At 42.3% G+C, this 20,650-nt stretch overlaps 1 protein-coding gene across 2 annotated transcripts in view; it reads left to right on the top strand.

The window, feature by feature from the left end:
• OSBPL10 (oxysterol binding protein like 10) overlaps window positions 1–20,650 on the top strand; it is a gene marked incomplete at both ends in the record, with an annotated part of 223,312 nt that overhangs the window by 151,617 nt on the left and 51,045 nt on the right. For both annotated transcript variants that reach the window (XM_084248144.1, XM_084248145.1), the window contains one exon: window positions 17,391–17,601. In XM_084248144.1, the coding sequence (XP_084104270.1) occupies window positions 17,391–17,601 (211 nt within the window). The remainder of the gene's footprint in view (window positions 1–17,390; window positions 17,602–20,650) is intronic.

A 20,650-nucleotide genomic window follows, 5' to 3' on the forward strand; every position in this document is an offset into this window, starting at 1 on the left:
TGTGTTGGAAGGTCTGGCTGAGTATCATGGGGAGGCCTATTCTTCAATAGGACATAATTATTGTGAATAATGAGAATTGACTGTACCTGCTGTTACACAGGAAAAGGATTATTGTGTGCAAATTTAGCTTCCCACACTAATAAAACTAGCTTGCTATACAAGGATGTTAGTGAATAATGTAAAAGGGGTTTAGGTTGAGGAAAATGTCACCATAGCTTCTACTTTAAAATAGAAAAGGCAAATTCTGGAAGAGGAAGTATAATATGTTTTATACTGAATATACTGAAGTAGTTTTATGATATGTGGCCTAAATAACAAGAGAGGAAATCTGTATCTGTGTTCAATTTTCTGCTGTGTTTACCATCATCATTGTTAACGTTTATGAGCATTTCCTAAATGCTTCTCTTAAGCACTTTACATGCAATCTCGTTTAATTTGTAGAATAACCATCATGGTATTCACAGCAGTTCCAGAAACAGCAGCAGCCGCAAGCACATGGCATGCTGTATTAGGAACATTTCTAAGTGGCTCACATTTACTGATTAATTCATCCCTTAAAAAAAAAAAACCTATAGTTAAGAACTGTCATGAGCTCCATTTTAAAAAATGAGGCTCAGAAAGAACAAAGTTAAACTTAGTAGGTGGTCCTGAGCTTGCACACTGAGATCCTAAACTATGCTGCTTCCCAGAATAGGGGATGAGGTGGTTGGAGGAGGCCCTTCCTCCACCAATAAGCAGATTCCCTAGGGAGGCACTTACACACACTCGCCACTGTTTATTTATGTGTTATTAATGTTTCAGGAAACCAAACCAAAGTTGGTGCCTGAGATACTTTACATCATCATTTTCTAGAGATTGTAACATAGCAAGTATATGACCAAATTCCTGTATCTCAATCTGGCTTTGCAAAGAGAGATTAACCTGTTTGCCAGGAAGAATTGAGCACATGGGGAAAATAGTTAAGAATTTAGCTTGTGTATGTATTGATAGTTGGCGCTTTCTCTTTTGTTAATCTTGGAACTTGTTGATGGGATGTTATATGGGGCGTTAAAGTATGATGGCATTTTTATAAACCCCCCCTTTTTTTCCTCAGAGGAAAAAGTAAATTTTTTTCCTTCAACCCTGAATGTAGCCTCCCAGGATAGGAATGGGGGATGGTATGGCCTCTCCCCCAGGGGTCCTCTTTGCACCTTTTCTCATCTGCACCCGCACTTCGTAGCCTCTCCTTGCTAGACCTACAGATTTTAATTTTTTTTTATTATTGGCTACAAGTCCTTTTGATAATCTAATGAAAGCTAGAGTCTCTTTCCTTATTTCCTTAGGAGGAATATGCTACTAGGACTACATTTTATGGGTAGCCCCATACCTCCTGATAAGCCCATTGAGAAGGCATCTTAGGATTCCAGAACCTTCTCTTTTTTTTGGGGGGGGGTTCCTATGAGTTCTTTTCACCACTGCTAAGTACCTAACTGAACAAGCAGTTATCTGTATTTCTTTGCTTTTGCCTGGACTTAAATGAATATTTGTTGGGTACCCTGGCATCCTGTGTGGACAATTACTAAAAGCAGGAAGTCCAGGCTGAGCAAGGTGGTGTTCCTTAGTGGAAACCACCAGTCTTTATGGCAGCTTTGTCTTCATCAACCTCACCCTTCCCAGGACCCTTTAGTCTGGATAGCCCTTGCTCTAGAGCTCAACAGTATTATTTTATATTAGTTTTTGATGATTTCATTTGTCTCTTCTATTCATTCTTAAAGCCCTTGAGAAATCATTCTTAAAACCCTTGAGAAAAAAACAAGAACACACAAACCCTTAAGGAACTGTGTCCACTGTTGTTTCTGACTCTCCCTGGGACTTGGCATCTTGTACAGTGGTCAGCTTAGTTTGCCTACAGCCACCATTTTCTCCGGCGAGAACTGTGCCTCAAGGAGGTGCCCACCCTTCTGTCGGCAGGGGGCAGCAGTGGAGTGGGTAAAAATGGTCATAACCAGGCTTTTCAGAACTCTCAGAGCCCTTGAGGGAATTTCCTACCCAATGTGAAAGCTGAGAGAGTGTTCTTAAAATAAATGTGGCTTTATTAAAATCTAGCATATATTTCAATGTGGGGGAATAGCTTGAGGCTTTTTTTTTCTGGGCAAATTGCATTTTTTGGGAATGTAGTGCTTTATTTTTTTGATGTTTGGGGATGGGTTGGAGGGTAACATACACAATCAGAAGCCTCTGAAGGGAGCCAGTAAGCATTTCCTCATGCTGAGTGTTACCTTTTATTGCTACTAAATTTACATGAACGTGAAGCCAATTTATCCCTGGAGTGAAATATGTATTTACGTTGTAGTTGTAGAAAGAATTACACCATGCGTTTATTTTGCAATTGGGAAACGAGAAAATATCTGCAAGAATAGCTAATATTATACATTTTCTAAAAGGTTAGTTTAAAAATGGTGAATTGGCATTACATGGGTAGGTCTAAAGGGAGATAATAATTTCTAAGTATTTTCTGAGCTGAAGAAGGAAATGCATTTTCTTTCTGTAAATGCCCGGTTTCACTAAAATTGAGCAGCGACACAAGTACAACTGAAGTAGTTGAGCTTTTTTTTTTTTTTAAAAAGATTTATTTATTTATGCATACAAGAACTGGGGCACAGGCCAGAGGCAAGGGAGGGCTAGAGGACTCATCAGAGACAGAGCGGGGAGCAGAACAGAGAGACGACCAAAATACACTACTGAGGGGAGCAGCGGGCAAGACAGAAGAGATCTGCCACAACATGTGGGAATTTTGGCCGGCCGGGAATCGAACCCACACCGCAGATGCTGCAGACAGCCTCGCAGCGCTGCGCTCAACCTGCTGTGCCATCTGGGAGGTCCAATTGAGCTTTTTTTTTTTTTTTTTATCAGAAAAGACCACACCTGCACTCTAAAGTACCAGACCCAGAGCTTAAAGGAGGCTTCGTGGGTCCTTCATTGAAAAATTACCATCTTCTTGTGCTAGCCAGATGCCCAGAGAGCTGGATTTGGGGTGGCCCCCAGTGCTGAGACCTAAAAGCAGAAAGTAAGTGCTCATAGCATGTTTCTGAGTGAGGTCCTTCTTCTTCCTTCTGCATTGTACTTTTGTTCTTCATATGTCAGTTTTCAGGATCCACTCGCCATCATTTAGAAACTGTTTTGGTACTTTTTCCTTGTGGATCCCTCTTAGTGCCACTCTGATGTCCTTATCTTGTACGCTGGGTGGTAGTGACAGATAATTTCAAAGCAGAAAGATGTGGAGACCTTCATGGAGAAGAACTACCCTGAGCTGGGCATTGGAAACCCAGTAGAACTTGGACCATGTTGTGCAAAAAAAAAAAAAAAAAAAAAAAAAATTAAGCTGAGCAAAGTTGTCCAAAGAGGTAGTATATTCATGGGAAGGCAGGGACCAATGACTACAGCTGCCTTTTGTGAGAATTACACATGATTCTGATTTTTTTTTTAAAGATTTTATTTATTTATTTATATAAGCACTGGGTACAGTGAGAAGTGTGGGAGGGTGAGAGAATTCACCAGAGTCAGAGGGGAGAGCAGAGCAGGCAGAATGACAAAGTACACTGCTGAGGGGAGCAGCAGGAGGCAGGAGAGGTCTGCGGGACCCTCTCCCCGTGGCCGGGGATCGAACCGGCTCTGCAGAGGCTGCGGGCAGGCTTCGCAACCCAGTGCTCAACCGCTGCACCACCAGGGAGGCCTGATTCTGATTTTTAGATCTTGTTCTTTCCAAGTGGTCCTGGCCAGGGCCAGACATTGTCTTTTTATGTCTCAGATTTGGTGATGGTCATGAGAGAAAAAGACTTTATTCCCTTGATGGAAAAATGGCTTTAATTACAACTGCATAGGGACAGCTCCAGAGGGCTCTTGAGGGGGAATTGACTAATGCTGCAGAAAAATCCAGAGCTCCTTGGTGGGAATTTTGATTTCCATGAAACTGCTAGAAGTGTTAGACCTGTGAATGGAAATGAGAAAGTAGGTCACACAGCTAATTGCTTTGTTTTCTAGACTTTGGAAATCATCAGGAAGGGAATCAGCTGAGAGAGGCCTGTGACCTCAGCCCTGGTCTCCTTTGATCTGGTGGACTCTTATGACTTTGCACAGTGACCTTTTTGGAGATGGCAAAAGGCTGCCTGGTAAAAAGCAGCCTCTAAGTTGAGGTCTGAAAAAAAAAAAAAGGTAAAATTTAGCCAGAAGAAAGGCTTTCCATGGACTGACTGAACTGCAAGTTGAGTCTGGAACTCATTCAGTTAAGACTATGTTTTCCCTGAGATCACATAGATTAAGTTGAGGTCATAAGAAACTTGGCCAGCCCAGTGATGTTGAATGTGTAGTTACAATGTCCCTCTTACTCTGGAAGATTGGGCCTTGAGAGGACTGACAGTTAAAGCTACAGGTCTAAGTCACAGGCTAAAGGGGGGAAGTATCCTTAATCCTTTGCGTGGAAGCTATAATGAGACAGGCAATGGAAGGGAGTTGTCGAATTTGTTAGAAAACCATTCCATTATGTCAAAACTTCCTAAAACCTTGGTATCTCTCTCCTTCCTCCATCCTGTCCTCTCTCTTTCCTTCCCTTTCTTTCTTTCTTTTTTTTTTTTTTTTTTGCTTGTAAGCCATTGTTCAGGGGACTTTATTTGTAGTCAAAGTTCAAATAGAGATATATTATCCCAAACCCACTTTCCCTCTAGTTATCTAATATCTCCTTTCTCAGTCCAGCCATTAAGTATTTTTTTGACACTTAACTCACTCTTCAACCCACTAAAATTTAGGTTATCAATAAGACTAAAGGCCATATTTCTGTTTTTACCTAATCTTTCATATTAGCAATTGGAAATATTAACTGTTCTTATCCCTACATTAAAACTTCCTTTTAATTTTTGTGCTACCACCTCTTGATTTTTCTGGTTTTCATTTTTCTTGTGGCAAGTCTTTCAGCACTGATTCCATTTCTGCTTAATGCCAGTCCTTCCTGGATTCATTACTTGTATATGCATAGATTCATCAAAATGCCCTGAACTCATCATTGTCCCACAGAATTTGACAATTTTGTTTTTAATTATGGCACCCCATCTGCCCACATAAATTCAGGTCATTCTAGCCTCTTTCTTCTCATTCAAGTGTCTGCATTTAATCTTTTCCGACCATTATCTCGACTCCACTGTTGCTTGAATTCTTCCTTTCCTCTCCCATCCCACTGCCATTTTCTTAGTTTATCCCTCATAGGACAAATGCTCATTAATTTTGGATTTTGCAGTTGACTCTTCAGTTTCGAGTCTTCTCTCCCAGTCTGAGCTCCCAGTGGCAGAGGCCCAGCAGCCATTTCGGTCTTCTCCTTCCTTCCTGAGGAGTCCTTCTTAGGGGATGGGCAGGGTCCAGAGGAGGCAGAGCAGAATCCGGCGCATCCAGAACGGCCTGGGCCCAGTCTGGCGCCTCCATGGGTAGGGCCCTTCCTTCCCTTTCTTGCCTCTTCTACATTTTCTATCTTCCTCCGTTCATTCCCCCTTCCTTTCACTTGTCCTCTCTTCCCTCTTCGCCTCCTCCCTCCTTGCTTCTCCATCCATCCGTCTAGCTGACAAACATATGTCAGGCATCTGGTGTGAATAGACTCCTTTGATGAGTAAAGTCCCGTGAGCCTTTCCTATGAAGAGTTCACAGTATGGCAGTGGATTTATTGATTGATTTAATCAGTGGGCTGGCCCCTGGAGATGATATGCATGCATGAATTTAATTGTAAGATGATAACTTCCTTTTGCATGTTTTTCTATGTGAGTAGTGGTTATGGGCTACCTACTCTCACATTTTCTTAAAGTAAGAGTCATGACCAAGTATGGGAATGGATCCAGGCCAGTACTTTTCCACCACTAGAAAGCAATTTCAAATGCACACGCATACAAAGGGTGATAGCTCTTTTGCAAAGCACAGGGTATTGAACATCATTATTCTAGCTCATATTTGAGCACCTGGAGGATTACATTGTAAGCAGTTTGTGTGCAGGAATTGTGTTTCCTCTTCTGTAAAATGGTGACTGCAAAGTCGTTTACCCAGTGGGGATACAAGAAATGTTAATTACTGGTGGCTTATCCCTCAACATAATTTTCCCTTTCAGATTAATGAAAGATTCCTGATAAATGCATTTTTCTCTCCAGAGTTTCTTTTTCCAAGGCTCAAATGCTATAAAGGATTTGCCTGGGGGCATGAAGTTCTGGTCCAGTTTCCCCCCATCTTTCAAGTGCCCTTCGGAGATGCATTTATTTCCTCAAAATAATTGGTACTAGTGAAATTAATTTCAGCTGGAAAACAGCTATGTTGCTCTACTTTTATCGGCTACTGTAGCTAGATATTTGAACTAAAAACAATAACTACATTTTAAAAGAGTAGCAGGTGTTTAGTAGGTAGAGCTAAGACCCAGTCTGAGATAAATATATGCTACTTGTGTCATACTTGTAGATTTTTTGATGTTTTTCTGTAAGAGAGAAAACAAAAAACCCTGAAGTATGATCTAGCATTCGCTGAGAAGTGGCAGACTAAGTGGGAAGACTTCTGGAGTGGAAGCATTATTTCAGTCTTTGCTTTTTTGCATGATGTAGCTTTAATAGTTTCTGGTTAGAGAACTTCAGAGAGAAACTTACACACCTGAGTGACGTATCCACCCTGTTTGCAGAAGGATTCCTTACCCTTGTGTCTTTCTATCTGGGCTTAGGAATCACATGCTCCTTTCTGGGGACTTGACCCAGAAAGAGTGTGTAGTCTGTGTGATGGAAATAAAGTCAGGATGGGCTGGCTAAGCAGTTGAGCCAGTTTGCTCCCAACTATTTTCCTTTTTTTAGGTGGGAGGTCATGGTAGGTGGGCATCAAACTGTGGGTGCATGAATGTGGTGACCGTGGGATGTGTGCACGTGTGTGTGCATGTGCACACTCTGAGCAGGCGTGGTCTGTAGAGCAGTGTTCTTCTCGTGTCCCCCATCCCCTGGGAATGAGACAGAGGGGCAGAGAAGTCTGGATCTCAAGCCCTGACTTCTCCACTTCCGTGCTTTCCTCACAATAACCAGCTCTGCCTCGTGGGCAGTATAGAGCTGTGAGGATAAGAGATGATGAATGTGAAAGCACTTTTGTAAACTGTAACCTTCCCCCTCCCCCCGCAACTCCCCATGTGAAATGGCCCTGCTTCTATTATTCATGTAAGTGCTTGTTACTGGTATGAATTGTATACTGGAGGTAAATGAAGAGAGTGAGAAGAAAGGAAATGGGGGTGGGGGACGCACACGCTGCTTTCTGCCTTCTCCTTAAGCAGAGTGATGGATTCATATCAGACCTAGGACCTTAGGTGGCTTAGCTTAGGTGAGAAAATGCCCCCATCCAGTGAATTCTGGGGACACAGTGATAACTAGGCAGTTAGTTGGACAGTCTGGGGTAGAATGGATCCCTCTGGCACTAGGAGGGTATTGGGACCTCAAAATGCTTTCCCAGTGTCCCTGGAACCCTTTCGGAGGGACCGTGGCTTTTTAGAGAGTGTTCTGGATTCACCCTTTCCTCTTCCACGGGGGGACCATCCTGCCCCTCGCCCCTCACGAGCCCCCACCTAGTCATCCATACGCTGCTTCTACCCAGATGAAGGAAAACATGCTCTTTTGGGCTCCTTTATTCTTATTTGCCCAATTTTTCTTTATTTCTTAACCTTTACCTCACATTATATAGAGATGTATGCAATGAATCAAAACAATGATGTTGGTTTTTGAGGTTTTGTCTACGAAATTGGTTAAGAAGAAATGGTTTTGGAGCATAAGAAAGAACAGCTTACACTCTTCTGAGGAAATACACATTGATAGAATTTTTCTGTTGGTGGTGAGCTAGCAGTGTTTATCAAGAGCCTTAAAAATTAAATACCCCTAAACCCAGCAATTCCTCTTCTAGGAGTTTAGTTAAGAAAATCGTTACTCGTTCTATGCTAAGTCTAGCTACAAATAAGTTCTTTGAATTCTATTTAATTTGTTACAAAGAAAAAAGTTAGACCCTATTGTAATGTCTCTCAGCAGGGAACTGGGCAATCAGTTGGGGTACATTAATGTGATGGAGTGATCTGCTGTATTTTGAATAGAAATGCCTAAGTTTATTGCCCTGGTGTCTGCCCTAACAAAGGCTTCAAGCAGTACTAAGAAGTACTATCATTGCATTAGCAGTTCAAGTACAAGAAATAGGCATAAAAATAATGTACATTCGGGGGCCTCTCTGGTGGTGCAAGGTGTTAAGCACTGCACTATGAAGCAATCCGCAGCCTCTGCAGCCCGAGTTCGATCCCTGGCCGGCCAGAGAGCAACCCATATGGCGGAACAGACCTGTCTTGCCCACTGCTCCCCTCAGCAGTGTATTTCAGTCAGTCTCCCTGTTCTGTTCCCCACTCTGTCTCTAGTGAATCCTCTCACCCCCCACACCTCTGGTCTGTACCCCAGTTCTCGTATGCATAAATAAATAAATCTTTTAAAAAAGTGTACATTCATAAGCCAAGACTTTAACATTTTGCTACTTTTGGATGGGTTATGGGTATTTTTTCTTCTATTTGAGGATGTGTTTTATTCTGTGTTATTACTTTTGTACTGAAAAAAGAGGAAGTAAAGTTGTTTTTAATGAAAACAAAGCAGAGCAGCCTGTTGCTCATGGAGCTGCTGCCCTGGCTGTAGGTGCAGGGAGCCAATTTTGTGTCCAGAGGGAGCTAGTTCAGGATCCCCTGCAGTTCTGTGTGCTGCAGTGGGGGGGGGGGGGGGGGATGGGGAGGAGGCAGAAGATGTAGATGAATGATGCTTAAGGCTTTCACTGACCCCTTCCCTTCTATTCAAATCCTTCTGTTGATCTGTGACAAGAACAAGATCAGAAACTACTACTTCTATATCTTCATCCCACCCAATACCACCCAGTACTTTCAGAACTGACACATGGAATTAAAAAAAATTAGTAACTTTGTATGGCATCTTCTGTTGTAATTCTGAAAATGCATACTTCACCTCAGTTTTTCCTTAACAGAAATTATGTTAGAAGAAGTAACCGTGAGTTTGCACTGAAGGAGCTTTTGTTCTCGTGCCAGGTTTCCACTTTACTTGGTGCTAAAAGCTTTTCTACAATGGCGCCATTAAAATGAGATCTGTGTTGATTGCTGTGGAGAGATGTCTGTGATGTATTAGTTTATAGGGCTGTAGTGACAAAGCACCACAAACCAAGTGGCTTAAGCCACAGAAATTTGGTGCAGAAATGAGGATGCTAGTGGCTAGAAGTCCAAAGGGCATTAACAGGTTGGTTCCTACCAAGGATGGTGAAAAGGGTCATTCCAGGCCTCTCTCTTAGCAGGTAGATGATCATCTCCCTGTGGCTTCGCTCACCCCCCTCCACTCTGCATGTCTGGGTCCAATTTCCCCTTTATCTAAGGATGCCAGTCATCTTGGATTAGGGTGTTTGCTCTGATGAGCTCATTTTTAACTCAGTTATCCCTGTACAGAGCATGTCTCCAAATAAAGTCACAGCTGAGGTACAGGGAATTATGGTATCACCATACTCAATTTTAAGGTGATATAATTCAACCCTAACGGTGTATTTTCCCCTACTTTAAAAACTTGTTATTATGAAAATCTTCTGACATAGGAACATTAGAGAAGATAATATTGAATGTCCCACAGCCCCAGACCAGTAACATTTCATCCTTCCTGCACTGGATTATTTTAAAGTAGATCCCAAGCATCAGAGAGGATGTCTTTGAAGTGATAACACGTTAGAAAACTATCTGTGGGCCTCCCTGATGGCGCAGCGGTTGAGCGCTGGGTTGCAAAGCTGCCTGCAGCCTCTGCAGCGCCAGTTTGATCCCCATCCCCCGGGCGAGGGTCCCACATGGTGCACAGACCTCTCCTGCTGCCCGCTGCTCCCCTCAGCAGTGTACTTCGTCAATCTGCCTGTTCTGCTCTCCACTCTGGCTCTGGTGAATTCTCTCACCCTCCCACGCTTCTGACTGTACCCAGTGCTTGTATAAATCAATAAAATAAAAAAAGAAAAAACTTAAAAAAAAAAGAAAACTATAAGGGATGATTCACTTAATACAGTGCAACACAACACAAATAATGTGATATAACAATATAATATGAGCGTGTGTGTATAAATTAGAAGAGCCAGAATACTGATGGAATATTAATTCTGCCTCTCTCTAGGAATAGGATTATAGGTAATTTATACTTCTTTTTAACCTTTATTGTGGTTTTTTGAGATGGTGGTTGCTGAAATGAGCCAGCCCTTTGTAATCAGAAAACAAAGTAAGGTGGTAAGAGAAAGGTTGGTGTGAGGAATAATGGCAAGAAGGAAACTTTACCATAGTTATTTTCTGAAGCAGGCGATACTATTTTTGCCCCCAGAATATGAGGAAGAAGGAGGAAGTCACACACAGGGTCATGTCTGAGTGAAGTGTGAGGACTGCCACCACAGGGAAGCCGCAGGTCTGCTGCAAAGTTGCCTGGTCTCTCTGAACTGAGATTCCTTGCCTGCAAGATGAAGCAATAGGTGTGGCCACGCTGTGAGATCCATTTGGCCGTGAATGCTCTTATCTTGTATTTTCTGAACATCTCAGTATGAGTTTGCCTCTTAGGAATTTGTAAAGATAAAATCTGGATCTCATATTTGCTTAGGGTAGAGTTGTTACTGGGGGTGGTGAGGTGATGAGTGTAGAAAAGCAAAAGGTGAAAATAATGACAGAGGGACTTTGTTTTTGAGAAATGGAACAGCCTCATCACATCATCAGAAAGTGTCTGTGTGTGTATATGCGTGTGCTTGCACGCAGTTCTGAGTTTTGCTTTAGCTTTTGCTCCAGACAGCGTGTGCTCATTTAAAGTAGCAGTAACACTTCTTAATAATACATCTTCATTTGTGAACTATGGAGGGAATAGAACAGACTTTGGATGTCCTTCATCTCTGGATTGACCTTTCAGCTACTCTTTTCTGTCACTTCTAGACCCTTCATTTCATGAGGTAAAGGCCAAGTGTCAAAATATTGAACTTAAAAATACTATTAGGCTATTCTGTCTCCCAGGGGTGGGATGCACAGAAATCTGGGGTCCCAGCTGAAGTCATTTAGGAATGGTCAACCTCAGTGATAACAACATAGATCCCAAAGCAAAGGGTGTATGATTCCAGAGTAGATAAAAATCTGCTGTCCTGGAACTTTAATACAATTAGTAAACAATAAAGAGAAAGAAAAGAATAGATAAAATAGTTTCCAAATCAAACACCCAAAGTTACCCATCCCCTCGTGGGTAAATGCCCAGCCAAACAGGTTGGCCCAAAGGAGGGCCTCTGAGACCTGAAAGCCTGCCACAGGTGTAAGGCACCTCCTGATGGGGACCCACAGGGGCAGAAGGGGCCCAGCAGGTCTGGGACAGAAGGAACAAGATCAAAATCAAAATAGAAGCTGCCACTGTTAACTAGCCCCCGGGTCTCTCACATTTGTTTCAACCAGTCCAAGACCAAGAAGCAGGTGCAGCTTCCTCACATTTCTCTCTGCTCCATGTGCCTCCCCCAGGTCTCCTCTTGATTTCCAACCTTCTGCCTTCGTCCAGTCTCCTTTCCTGCTTCTCCTCCCTGCTCAGCTCTACCCTTCCTTGGGTGGGGCAGAGAACCTGGAATCTCTCCTTTTCTTGGGGACCTCCCTCTTACACTTATGTTTGGCTGGCCTGCACAGGGTTGTGCTTGGAGGATCTGGGCATATATTAGAGGGTCTTCTGCGGACACCCCTCCCTTGAGTCTAACAGAGAAGAGAGCAAAGCCACCTTAAGAGACTTAGAGTATGAACAGGCTCCATCCAATAGCCTATGCAGGAATCTGCTGCTTGAAGGTAAAGCCAGTCTTTTCACATCCAATGATGGCCCAGGAAGCCAAATAAAAAAAGATTTAACAATGGGCCAAATAAAAATGATTTAACCTGGCCTTTGCATCTCTGCAGTGTTCATTATAAAGTAAGAGAGTAAATCCTATACTACCTTCCTCTAGCATCAACCCATCTTGAAGTTGGAACAACTTAGAAACAGAATTCTCTCCTATTCAGAATAATTGCATTTTTAATATCAATGACTCACTGTTCCAGCCAATGTAAACTAAATTGAAATTTGTGTTTATTGGAACAGAATAAAACCGTCACAGTGCTTTCAGGGTTCAGAGCCTTACTTTAACTATCGGATATACTCTTTGTCATTGATGCTTTATTTATTTTCAGTTGACAGTACGGAGAGTGGTGTCCCAAGGGGAAAGGAAACACTTGGTGGGGCATCATGCCAGGTTACTGTTGTGCCAAGAGGTGCAGTAAGAGATGACATGGCCAGGAAGTGCAGGAGGAAGGTTCGTGTGGGAAATTAAACAAGAAGAAGAAATCATTCAGGTATGAAGCCAGGACTTACTGTGCCCCTGTTCTCTCAATTTGAAAAAAAGACTAAAGTTTGGAATGTCAGCTTTCCAAAATCACACACTCAACATAAATCGACAGCACAATCTGTTGATAAGACAAAATGCCTATATTGTTCAACTCTATAAAGAAAACACCGCCCCCACAGGGCACTGGGGGTGTCTTCTAGAGGGGAGAACAAGATCCAGATTTGTTGAGGATTAGATGTTTTGGTTTATAATACAGAGACTTGATTAGGATTAGCCGAAGATCAAGATCCAGTAGTTCAGGATTGGTGGAAATAAGCAAGGATTTTGAGGCAAGGGATTCAAAGTATTTGAGTGTAAGTTGTTTGTTGGTGGTTTCTATTAGTTGATATGTGTTTCAGGAAGTTTCTGTAATGAGCTCTCAAACCATTTCTTGGGTAGTAGTCTCCTGGAGTATTCAAGTAATGCTGAAGAGAGTAGTGGAATGGTGCATTTCTGTTGATGGGATTGTGAGTTCTGTGGGTGTATATGTGTTGCTTTAAACCTAGGTTAAGTACTTTGGCTGAATGAAAAAAGTGCCTAAATTGGCCAAACATTGATTTCTGACCGAGAGGAGAGACTTAGAAAGGGCTCCAGAGTTCCACCAGACTGAGGAGAAATGCCAAACTAAGACCTCTTTGAAGTTGGCATGAAATTGTTTGGTCTACATCCAAGCTAAATTGATTGAGTGGCTGAAGGTACTAGGGAATCTGTGAGCCCAGGAGGTTTCTGCAGACCAAGGCAAGAAACCCTAGTTACTTTGGGGTAGGAGATCTGTGTTCAGAGATGCTTGATGCTGATTCCTTGATATAAATGGATGACTGAACTGGTGTCCATCAATAGCTGGCATGTTAGGACTGGACTTTTCTGGCACCTCTCCAAACCTGCACCAAGATTTGCAGCTCAGAACAGTCAAACAGCCAAGGCAAAGGGAGCCCCTTGCTGCCCTCTTCAATCTTAGCCAGATCTAATCTTGTTGAACTGGGTGTCACTGGAGTTTGGTCTTTGCATTTTGGTTTGCCTACATTGATTTTGTCAGTATCAAGTCCTGTGATTTCATTTTGTAAATGCATATGTGCTTACTTGTGCTGTGAGAAATGGGCCCTAGAATTTCTTTCCCTGTGAAGTTTGCTTTTCTGTGAAGTTCAACTAGACTAACACTAAGTCTCTTTTATCACTTCAGTTCACGTTATCAGGGGCTAGAACTTGAGATGTCCTTTGGGATCCCATGCTGCACCCGTATTACAAGATGATGATGCCTCTGATGGTAGAAATCAAATGCCAGAAAGAAATCGTCTTCATGCTTTTGTTGTTTTTTTAACCACAGATGATTCATGTCTATGTGTTTGAGAAGAAGCCTTGAGAGCTCTGATTCAAAACTTAAGTAATTAAAGTAAGTGGTTCAACTTTTTCAAAGGCTGATCTCAGTAGGTGAGTCCACCCGTTGATAAGCCAGCAGGGACCTTGAGGGGGAGAAAGAGCCACTTTAAGAAGCTGATGTTGGCATTTTTATTTTGTACAGCTTTTCAGTGCCATAGTCGTCTTCTCATGTGTGCCCTTAATTAAAATTAGATATGGAAATCACTAAAACGTGTTCTCCCAATGTCTGATGCAGACTCTTCTTCAGTGCCTCCGAGTCTTAGAAATATTGGAGAAGTAATAACACTGATGTACAGCTCTGAGGTTGGGAATCTTGTGGGGTTTTTTTTTTGTTTTTTTTTTTGGTTTATTCAATTTCTTTTAGAGCCTGATGGTGCAGATTGGCACTGTTTGTGTCATAAAAGAAGAGCACTCTGCTTCACATCACTTGGAAAGGAAGGTGAAATGAATCATTAGGAGTTATCTGTTGTGTATCAAGCACTGTGCTGGCCTTGTTTCCTTTTTAGTGCTCAGTTTACCAGGGAAGATGTTAAAATCCACCCTGTGCCTGATTATTGAATCTGTCTACTCAAGGGGGCCCTGTTGGCATTTTGAACAGGAATGGGTCTGTGCCCAGATTGGAGAGGCGTTTAGCACTCCTGACCACCCCTCGCATAGTGTCAGTAGCTCTTCAGTCACTGTAACCATCATATCCACCCGCTGCCTGTGTCAAGTGCCCCCTCTAAAAGGTTGTCCTGATCTGGCACTGGCAGGGGGCTCTTGACAGTACCGTCTAATACTTTACGGAGTGTCTGGGCATGCGACACTGTTGTAATAGAAGATTCTGTAAGTCAGTTCAGTGTTTGTATTACCCAAGATTCACGTAATATTTATGTTTGGGGAATAACAGGTATTTATTCTACACTATATAATTAGAATACAGTTCATTCTTTTTTGTTGATTAAAAATGAGTATATTCCATATAGTTAATGAATTGATTTTACTCACCTATTCCTTTAAATGTTATGGCATCAACTTTAATAGTCAGGAACCTGACACATTACACATTTTATCATACTTCCTTTTTCCCAGTGCTCACATCTTTTTTTAAGGCCAGATTTTATGGTAGGAAATTATGGAAATACTGACTATGACAAATAGCTGGAAATCCACTTTTCCCTAGCTGCTAGCAGTTCTACATATACTTAACTGTCAAAGAATACATAAACATTTCATCTTCTTGAAAGTTAAATTTAGCCAATTGACAGTATTTCTTAGTAAGCCTAAACAGATAATGGAAGTGTTATCCTCTACTATCCTCTGTCTCTAGCCATATTATGCTAATTGAGTATAATGATCTCTGTAGACTAGTGCATTCTCTTACATGTCAGTGAAAGAAAGACTGATACGGGGCATTCATTCATTCATTCCACGGATACTTACTGTAATTTGGGAGGTAGTGAACAACAGAGATGGAATAATCTCTGCTTACAAATGAGCATGAATAGGTAAATACTAGTTAGATTGGAAGGTAGTGAATGCTGTGGAGAAGAGTAAATTTGGTAAGGGGGATAGGAGTGCAAAGGTTGGGCTGTAGAAGCATTTAGGTGGATCAGAAAGTTTTCCTGAGAAGGTGATTTTTAAGCAAGCACCTGAAGGGGAAATGAAACTTACTGAGCTCCACCCCTGTTTGACTCCAGGCACTGCTTTAGGAGGCAGAATGGGAGGTGTTATGATCTGCAAAAGTCAGCTTTCATGCCCAGAGGGTGGGTGTGCACATTAAAGTGAGAATGCTCCAGACCTTATCTGCTTAATGTATTTATTAACACTGATTAAAAAAATTTTGAGTAATGGCACCTATTTGGGTAAGTAGGATTGCAATTGATGAGCTACTTTTTTACAAAAGGAAATACCTACACAGAATGGTAGAAAATGGTTAATTTTTTAAAGGAAATAAGAAAAATAAGATCGAGCATGCAATGAGGTTTGTGTCCTTATTCACTGCTCCTTCCAGATTTAATGCTTCTCCCCAGCTGGTGACATCATGAGGGCTACAAGGATCCTTTGGGGATGACAATGACAAAGTAGGAGATAATGCTTCAAATTAAGAACAGGTTTTGTGAGGGAGGCTTACAGAACAGGAACCAGAGTCTACAGAACAGGTGTTGGTTCTTGTGTCTAATTCCAAGTAGGTCCTTGACCTTGGGTGGGCAACTTGCTTCCTCTTTTCAAAATGACTCTTAGACATGCATTTTATACATGTTACCTTGTTTAGTGAGATATGCTGTAAAATAAGAGGGAGATGAATTACACAAGATAATCTGTCTCTAGTTCTAAAGTTCCTTTCTTCCTAATTTGTTAATTCTAAGGTCGAATTAGACTGCTGCTTATCTGCAGCTAGTGAACTGAAGTCAGGCCACTTTCCATGGGGCTGGCTTTGGAATCCTTGGTTTTCCTCACTCCTGGCATTTCACATGATGTTAAGAAAGTCATATCCTTTCCAGCAGTTAGGGGGTAGAGGAGTTTGGCACCAGATTCACTGGCACCTCCTTTGCACAAACACCAGCCCCAGATTTCACTTTTGTTTCTCAAACTTCAAATCAGACTGCCAGGAAGTTAGGGGTTGAAGCTGGAGGGAAAGCACTCCTATATTTATAGCAGCACTATTTACAATAGCTAAGATATGGAAACAACCCAAATGCCCAATAATAGATGACTGGATCAAGAAGATGTGGTACATATACACCATGGAATATTACTCAGCATTCAAAAAAGAGAAACACATGCAATTTGCAGCAACATGGATGGAGCTGGAAGGGATCATGCTCAGCGAAATAAGCCAGAAAGAAAAAGAAAAATACCAGATGGTCTCACTCATAGCAGGAATCTAGAAAACCTAAATAAGGGACCAGGAAAACGAATAACTATAAGAAAGAAAAAATCAAAATCAACAAACAGCTATGAACCAGAAACACTCTATGGGTGGGGGGATGGAGGGATTGGTCAAAATGATGGGGGTGCAATCATATGGGGAATATAAAAATAAAAATAATTACTTAAAAAAAAAGAAGATGCCATTGAAATATGAGAAACACAGAAAGACATGCAAAGGCATTAAAAAGCTATAGTCTATCCTGAAAAAAAAAAAAAAAAAGGAATTTCCCTTGCTCTGAGGCAAAGCCACCATGTATTTGCTGTCTCAGACAACCTTCCATGAGAGAAGAACCTTAAAGATGATCACAAGGACTTCTACCTTTAGTGTGTTTGTTGGTGACTTGCCTTCAGAAGTTCTGTAAATGATACACTCTGATGCCCTAATGGTCCCTTTCAACTCTGAAATTCTAAGATTCTTTCCATTAGAGCTGCAGATGTGTGTGCCTTTGGGTGGATGGACCCAAGCACATGGCATGCAACCCGCATGGTTTGAAGACCAATGTGCAGGAGACCGTCTGAACTGATTCACCCTCACTCATGTCAGGATGACAGTATTTCTCTCATCATTTTCCTCGAGCCCCATGGCTCCAGTTCCAGCTCACAAGCCTACTGAAAAGAGGCCTTCTCACTCACTTCCCTGCTGTTTTCTTGTTTTGTAGATGATGAGCCAGGTGGAAGGACAGCAGAAGAATCTTGTGCATGCCATCGAGTCCCTACCAGGCTCTGGCCCACTCACAGCCTTGGACCAGGATCTGCTGCTCCTGAAAGCTACCTCTGCTGCCACCCTCAGCTGCCTGGGCGAGTGCCTGAACCTGCTACAGCAGAGTGTGCACCAGGTGGGCCAGCCTAGCCTCAAGTCAGGAGCCTCAGGTAAGACCCTCCAGTCTGGGTTTGCCCATGAGTGTGTGTGTCCCATGGCCTTCCTCCCTTAGATCTATCTGTCAGTTGATCCATCGATTGATCGAGCCATCCATCCATCCATCCATCCATCCATCCATCCATCCTTGTGCTCCAGTGTTGCTCCATGTTTTCCTCCCTCCTTTGTGCAGTTTGGGATTACTTTTTTTTTTTAACCAGTGAGAAATATAACATCCTATGACAACTTGAACATGTGCCCCTGGGGTATTCTGGAGCTCCTTTGGACTTCGAGGCAGTGTGTTCTGGATCTTGTTCCATTTGTGATTGTGCTCCAGGCTCTGCTTTTAAAATCCATTGCTGTGCAGCATCTAACTACACCTGTGGTGTGTGTCTGCTATCTTCTAGCTGATGCTCTGTGAGGGACATGCCCTTTGCCTTCTGCCCTCTCACTCTTACAGCCACCATCCTCCTGAGGCTCCCACATGGAGCTGGGGGGATTTCTCTGGAAGACACACCAGAAGCATTTCTAGTTCTTTTTCAAGGATCTAGAGATAATGATATACTCCCTTGAGATGCTGCAATCCTTTTGGAGAAGGGTTTAATCAATAAGCGGATATCAAGATATTAGTGAAGATTAAATTCAACGATAAAGGTGAAAATAGCTTGAGGTTCATTGTTGTATATAATTGTAAAGCATTAGCATTAATAGATGAACAGAAGCTTCATTGAGCTTTGTTGCCTGGGGGTCACTTAATTAATGAGGAAACAAGGCAACTTGGGTGATGAAAGTAAAGCTAGGTTGAGAGTGATTGTCCGTGGTTCGTGCTTTCTTGTGTTGATCTTACCCTCTGTTACTGAGATGAAAAGGGGTGTTGGTTTTCCACAGTGGTACCCAGTGTGTGGGTAACTTGGGTCTCTTTCTAAATACCCACCATCATTCACTGAGCCCTGATTCTTCCAGCATTTGGCCTTTGCAACACATTTTCTGGAATCTTCATAAAGTAGGTACTGAGCCCCTCACGTAGATGAGACCCCGAAACTCAGCAGTTAGATGACTCGCCCGAGGCCAGAGATGGGCTTTTTTGTGGCAGATGCCTCTCTCTTCTTGGGGTTCTTAGTTCAATCCAGTGTAGACGACCCACCAGCCTCTGGGTCCCCCAAAGTAGAGCCAAGGACATTGTCTTGTTCACGTCATAATTTTCTTAGAGCAGATAAGTGTTTACCTTGTTTTCTTTTTCATTTGTAAGTTATTTAGGCATCCAGAAAAGGTACTAACATAGTATGAAAAATTCTCATTCATCAGTTTCCAAATGTTATTTTTTTATATTCGCATCATTTTTTTTCTCTTTATAAACATTGTAATTTGCTAACTACTTCAGAGTAACTTGCAGATATGTTAAGTCTTTGCTCTTAAATACTTCAGTGTGTATTCCCTTGAAAAAAGGACATGCTCCTATCTAATGACAGCCCAGTGATCAGAATCAGGACGTTAACGCAGTCCACCTTACTGACTTTCTCCAGCCACCCTGTCAATGTCCTTTGTAACAAAAGGAAAAAGAAGTCTGGCTCAGGATCTAGTCTAGGTTGTGTGCATGTTCAGCCTCAGAGTGAAGACACCTAAGTTGACTTTTTCTTCCTTCTCAATGTAAAAAATGAAACTCTAATGCTGAAGCCCCAGGAGGCTCCTTGACTTTTCCTGACTGGATGGAGCCCAGGGGACCCGAAGGGGCTCGGGCACAAATTCACAGTCAGACTGGATGGACTTTTGAGGATTCTGTGGTCTCTCATTTCTAACTCTTTACTTCTAATCTCTGCAACCTAATGGGCTCTTCCCAAGACTCTTCCACTGGTGAGCATGAGCTTGAACCATTTTATTATTCCTAAAATCAATCCCTTAGACCTTTCTTTAGGACTGGTTTCTAGAAAACTTGTATTTCCCCACCTGATTTTCATTGGTTCTCTGGTGGTTTTCAGGGCTTGGAGGGAGAACACTCAGTGATGAAATTTCAGATGTGGTGACCACAGTTGGAAATGGAAACTACTTGGGAGGAGGGGAGAATGAGCAGTGTCCCTGATATATATATAGTATTAGCACCTGCGTGCCTTCTCAGCTGTGCCCCTCACCCCACACATTTGTCAGTCCTTCCTTCCTGTCAGCCATTTTATTTTTATTTTTTATTTTTTAAAAAAAGATTTATTTATTTATTTATACAAGCACTGGGTACAGTCAGAAGTGCAGTGAGGGTGAGAGAATCCACCAGAGCGGGGAGCAAGAACAGGCAGACTGATGGAGGACACTGCTGAGGGGAGCAGCGGGCAGCAGGAGAGGTCTGCGCGCCATGTGGGACCCTCGCCAGCAGCCGGGGATGAAACTGGTGCTGCAGAGGCTGCGGGCAGCTTTGCAGCCCAGCGCTCAACTGCTGTGCCACCAGGGGAGGCCCCTGTCAGCCATTTTAAATCATGGAACTTGGCTAAAGGTTGGAGACTAGAGGGAGCATGAAGCATCAGTGGTTATTTTATTTTTCAAACAAACATCTCACACATTACTGAACTAACCTAACTTTTCCCTAAAACTTGTTCAAATAAGTAGTATTATATTTTCAGCATCTACGGCAAGATGCTAATGATCTCATTACAGCATAAATACAATTAATTGCTGTCTCATGCCATTCCTCGGTCCTTCAGGGTCTTCTCCTGGAGTGATACCAGTTTTATTCCAAATCCATTGGAAAAAGGAGCGATTGTCCTTTTGTTTCTTGGTCACGGGATCACGTGATCCTGAAAGGCTTCTGAGCAGAGATGGCTAGGAGCACAATCAACCTCACACAGTGCCCTGGTGGGGAGTTAGAAAACCACAGTGGTTATTTCGTTTCCTTGGCTTCTTAGCTCTTTCAATAGTTATGTTCCATATGACACAGAACCTTAAGTTTTATAACACTCTGCATGTATCTTTTAAATCTTGTTGGGGAAAACAAAAAATTCACTTGCTGCATTCAAAACATCATAGCTGCCTACTGTTAAAACAGAATTCCAGAATCTCAAGTTAGTGAAATAAGAGCGT

The sequence above is a fragment of the Talpa europaea genome (genome assembly GCF_964194135.1).
Source record: "Talpa europaea genome assembly, chromosome: 11".
Classification (NCBI taxonomy): domain Eukaryota; kingdom Metazoa; phylum Chordata; class Mammalia; order Eulipotyphla; family Talpidae; genus Talpa; species Talpa europaea.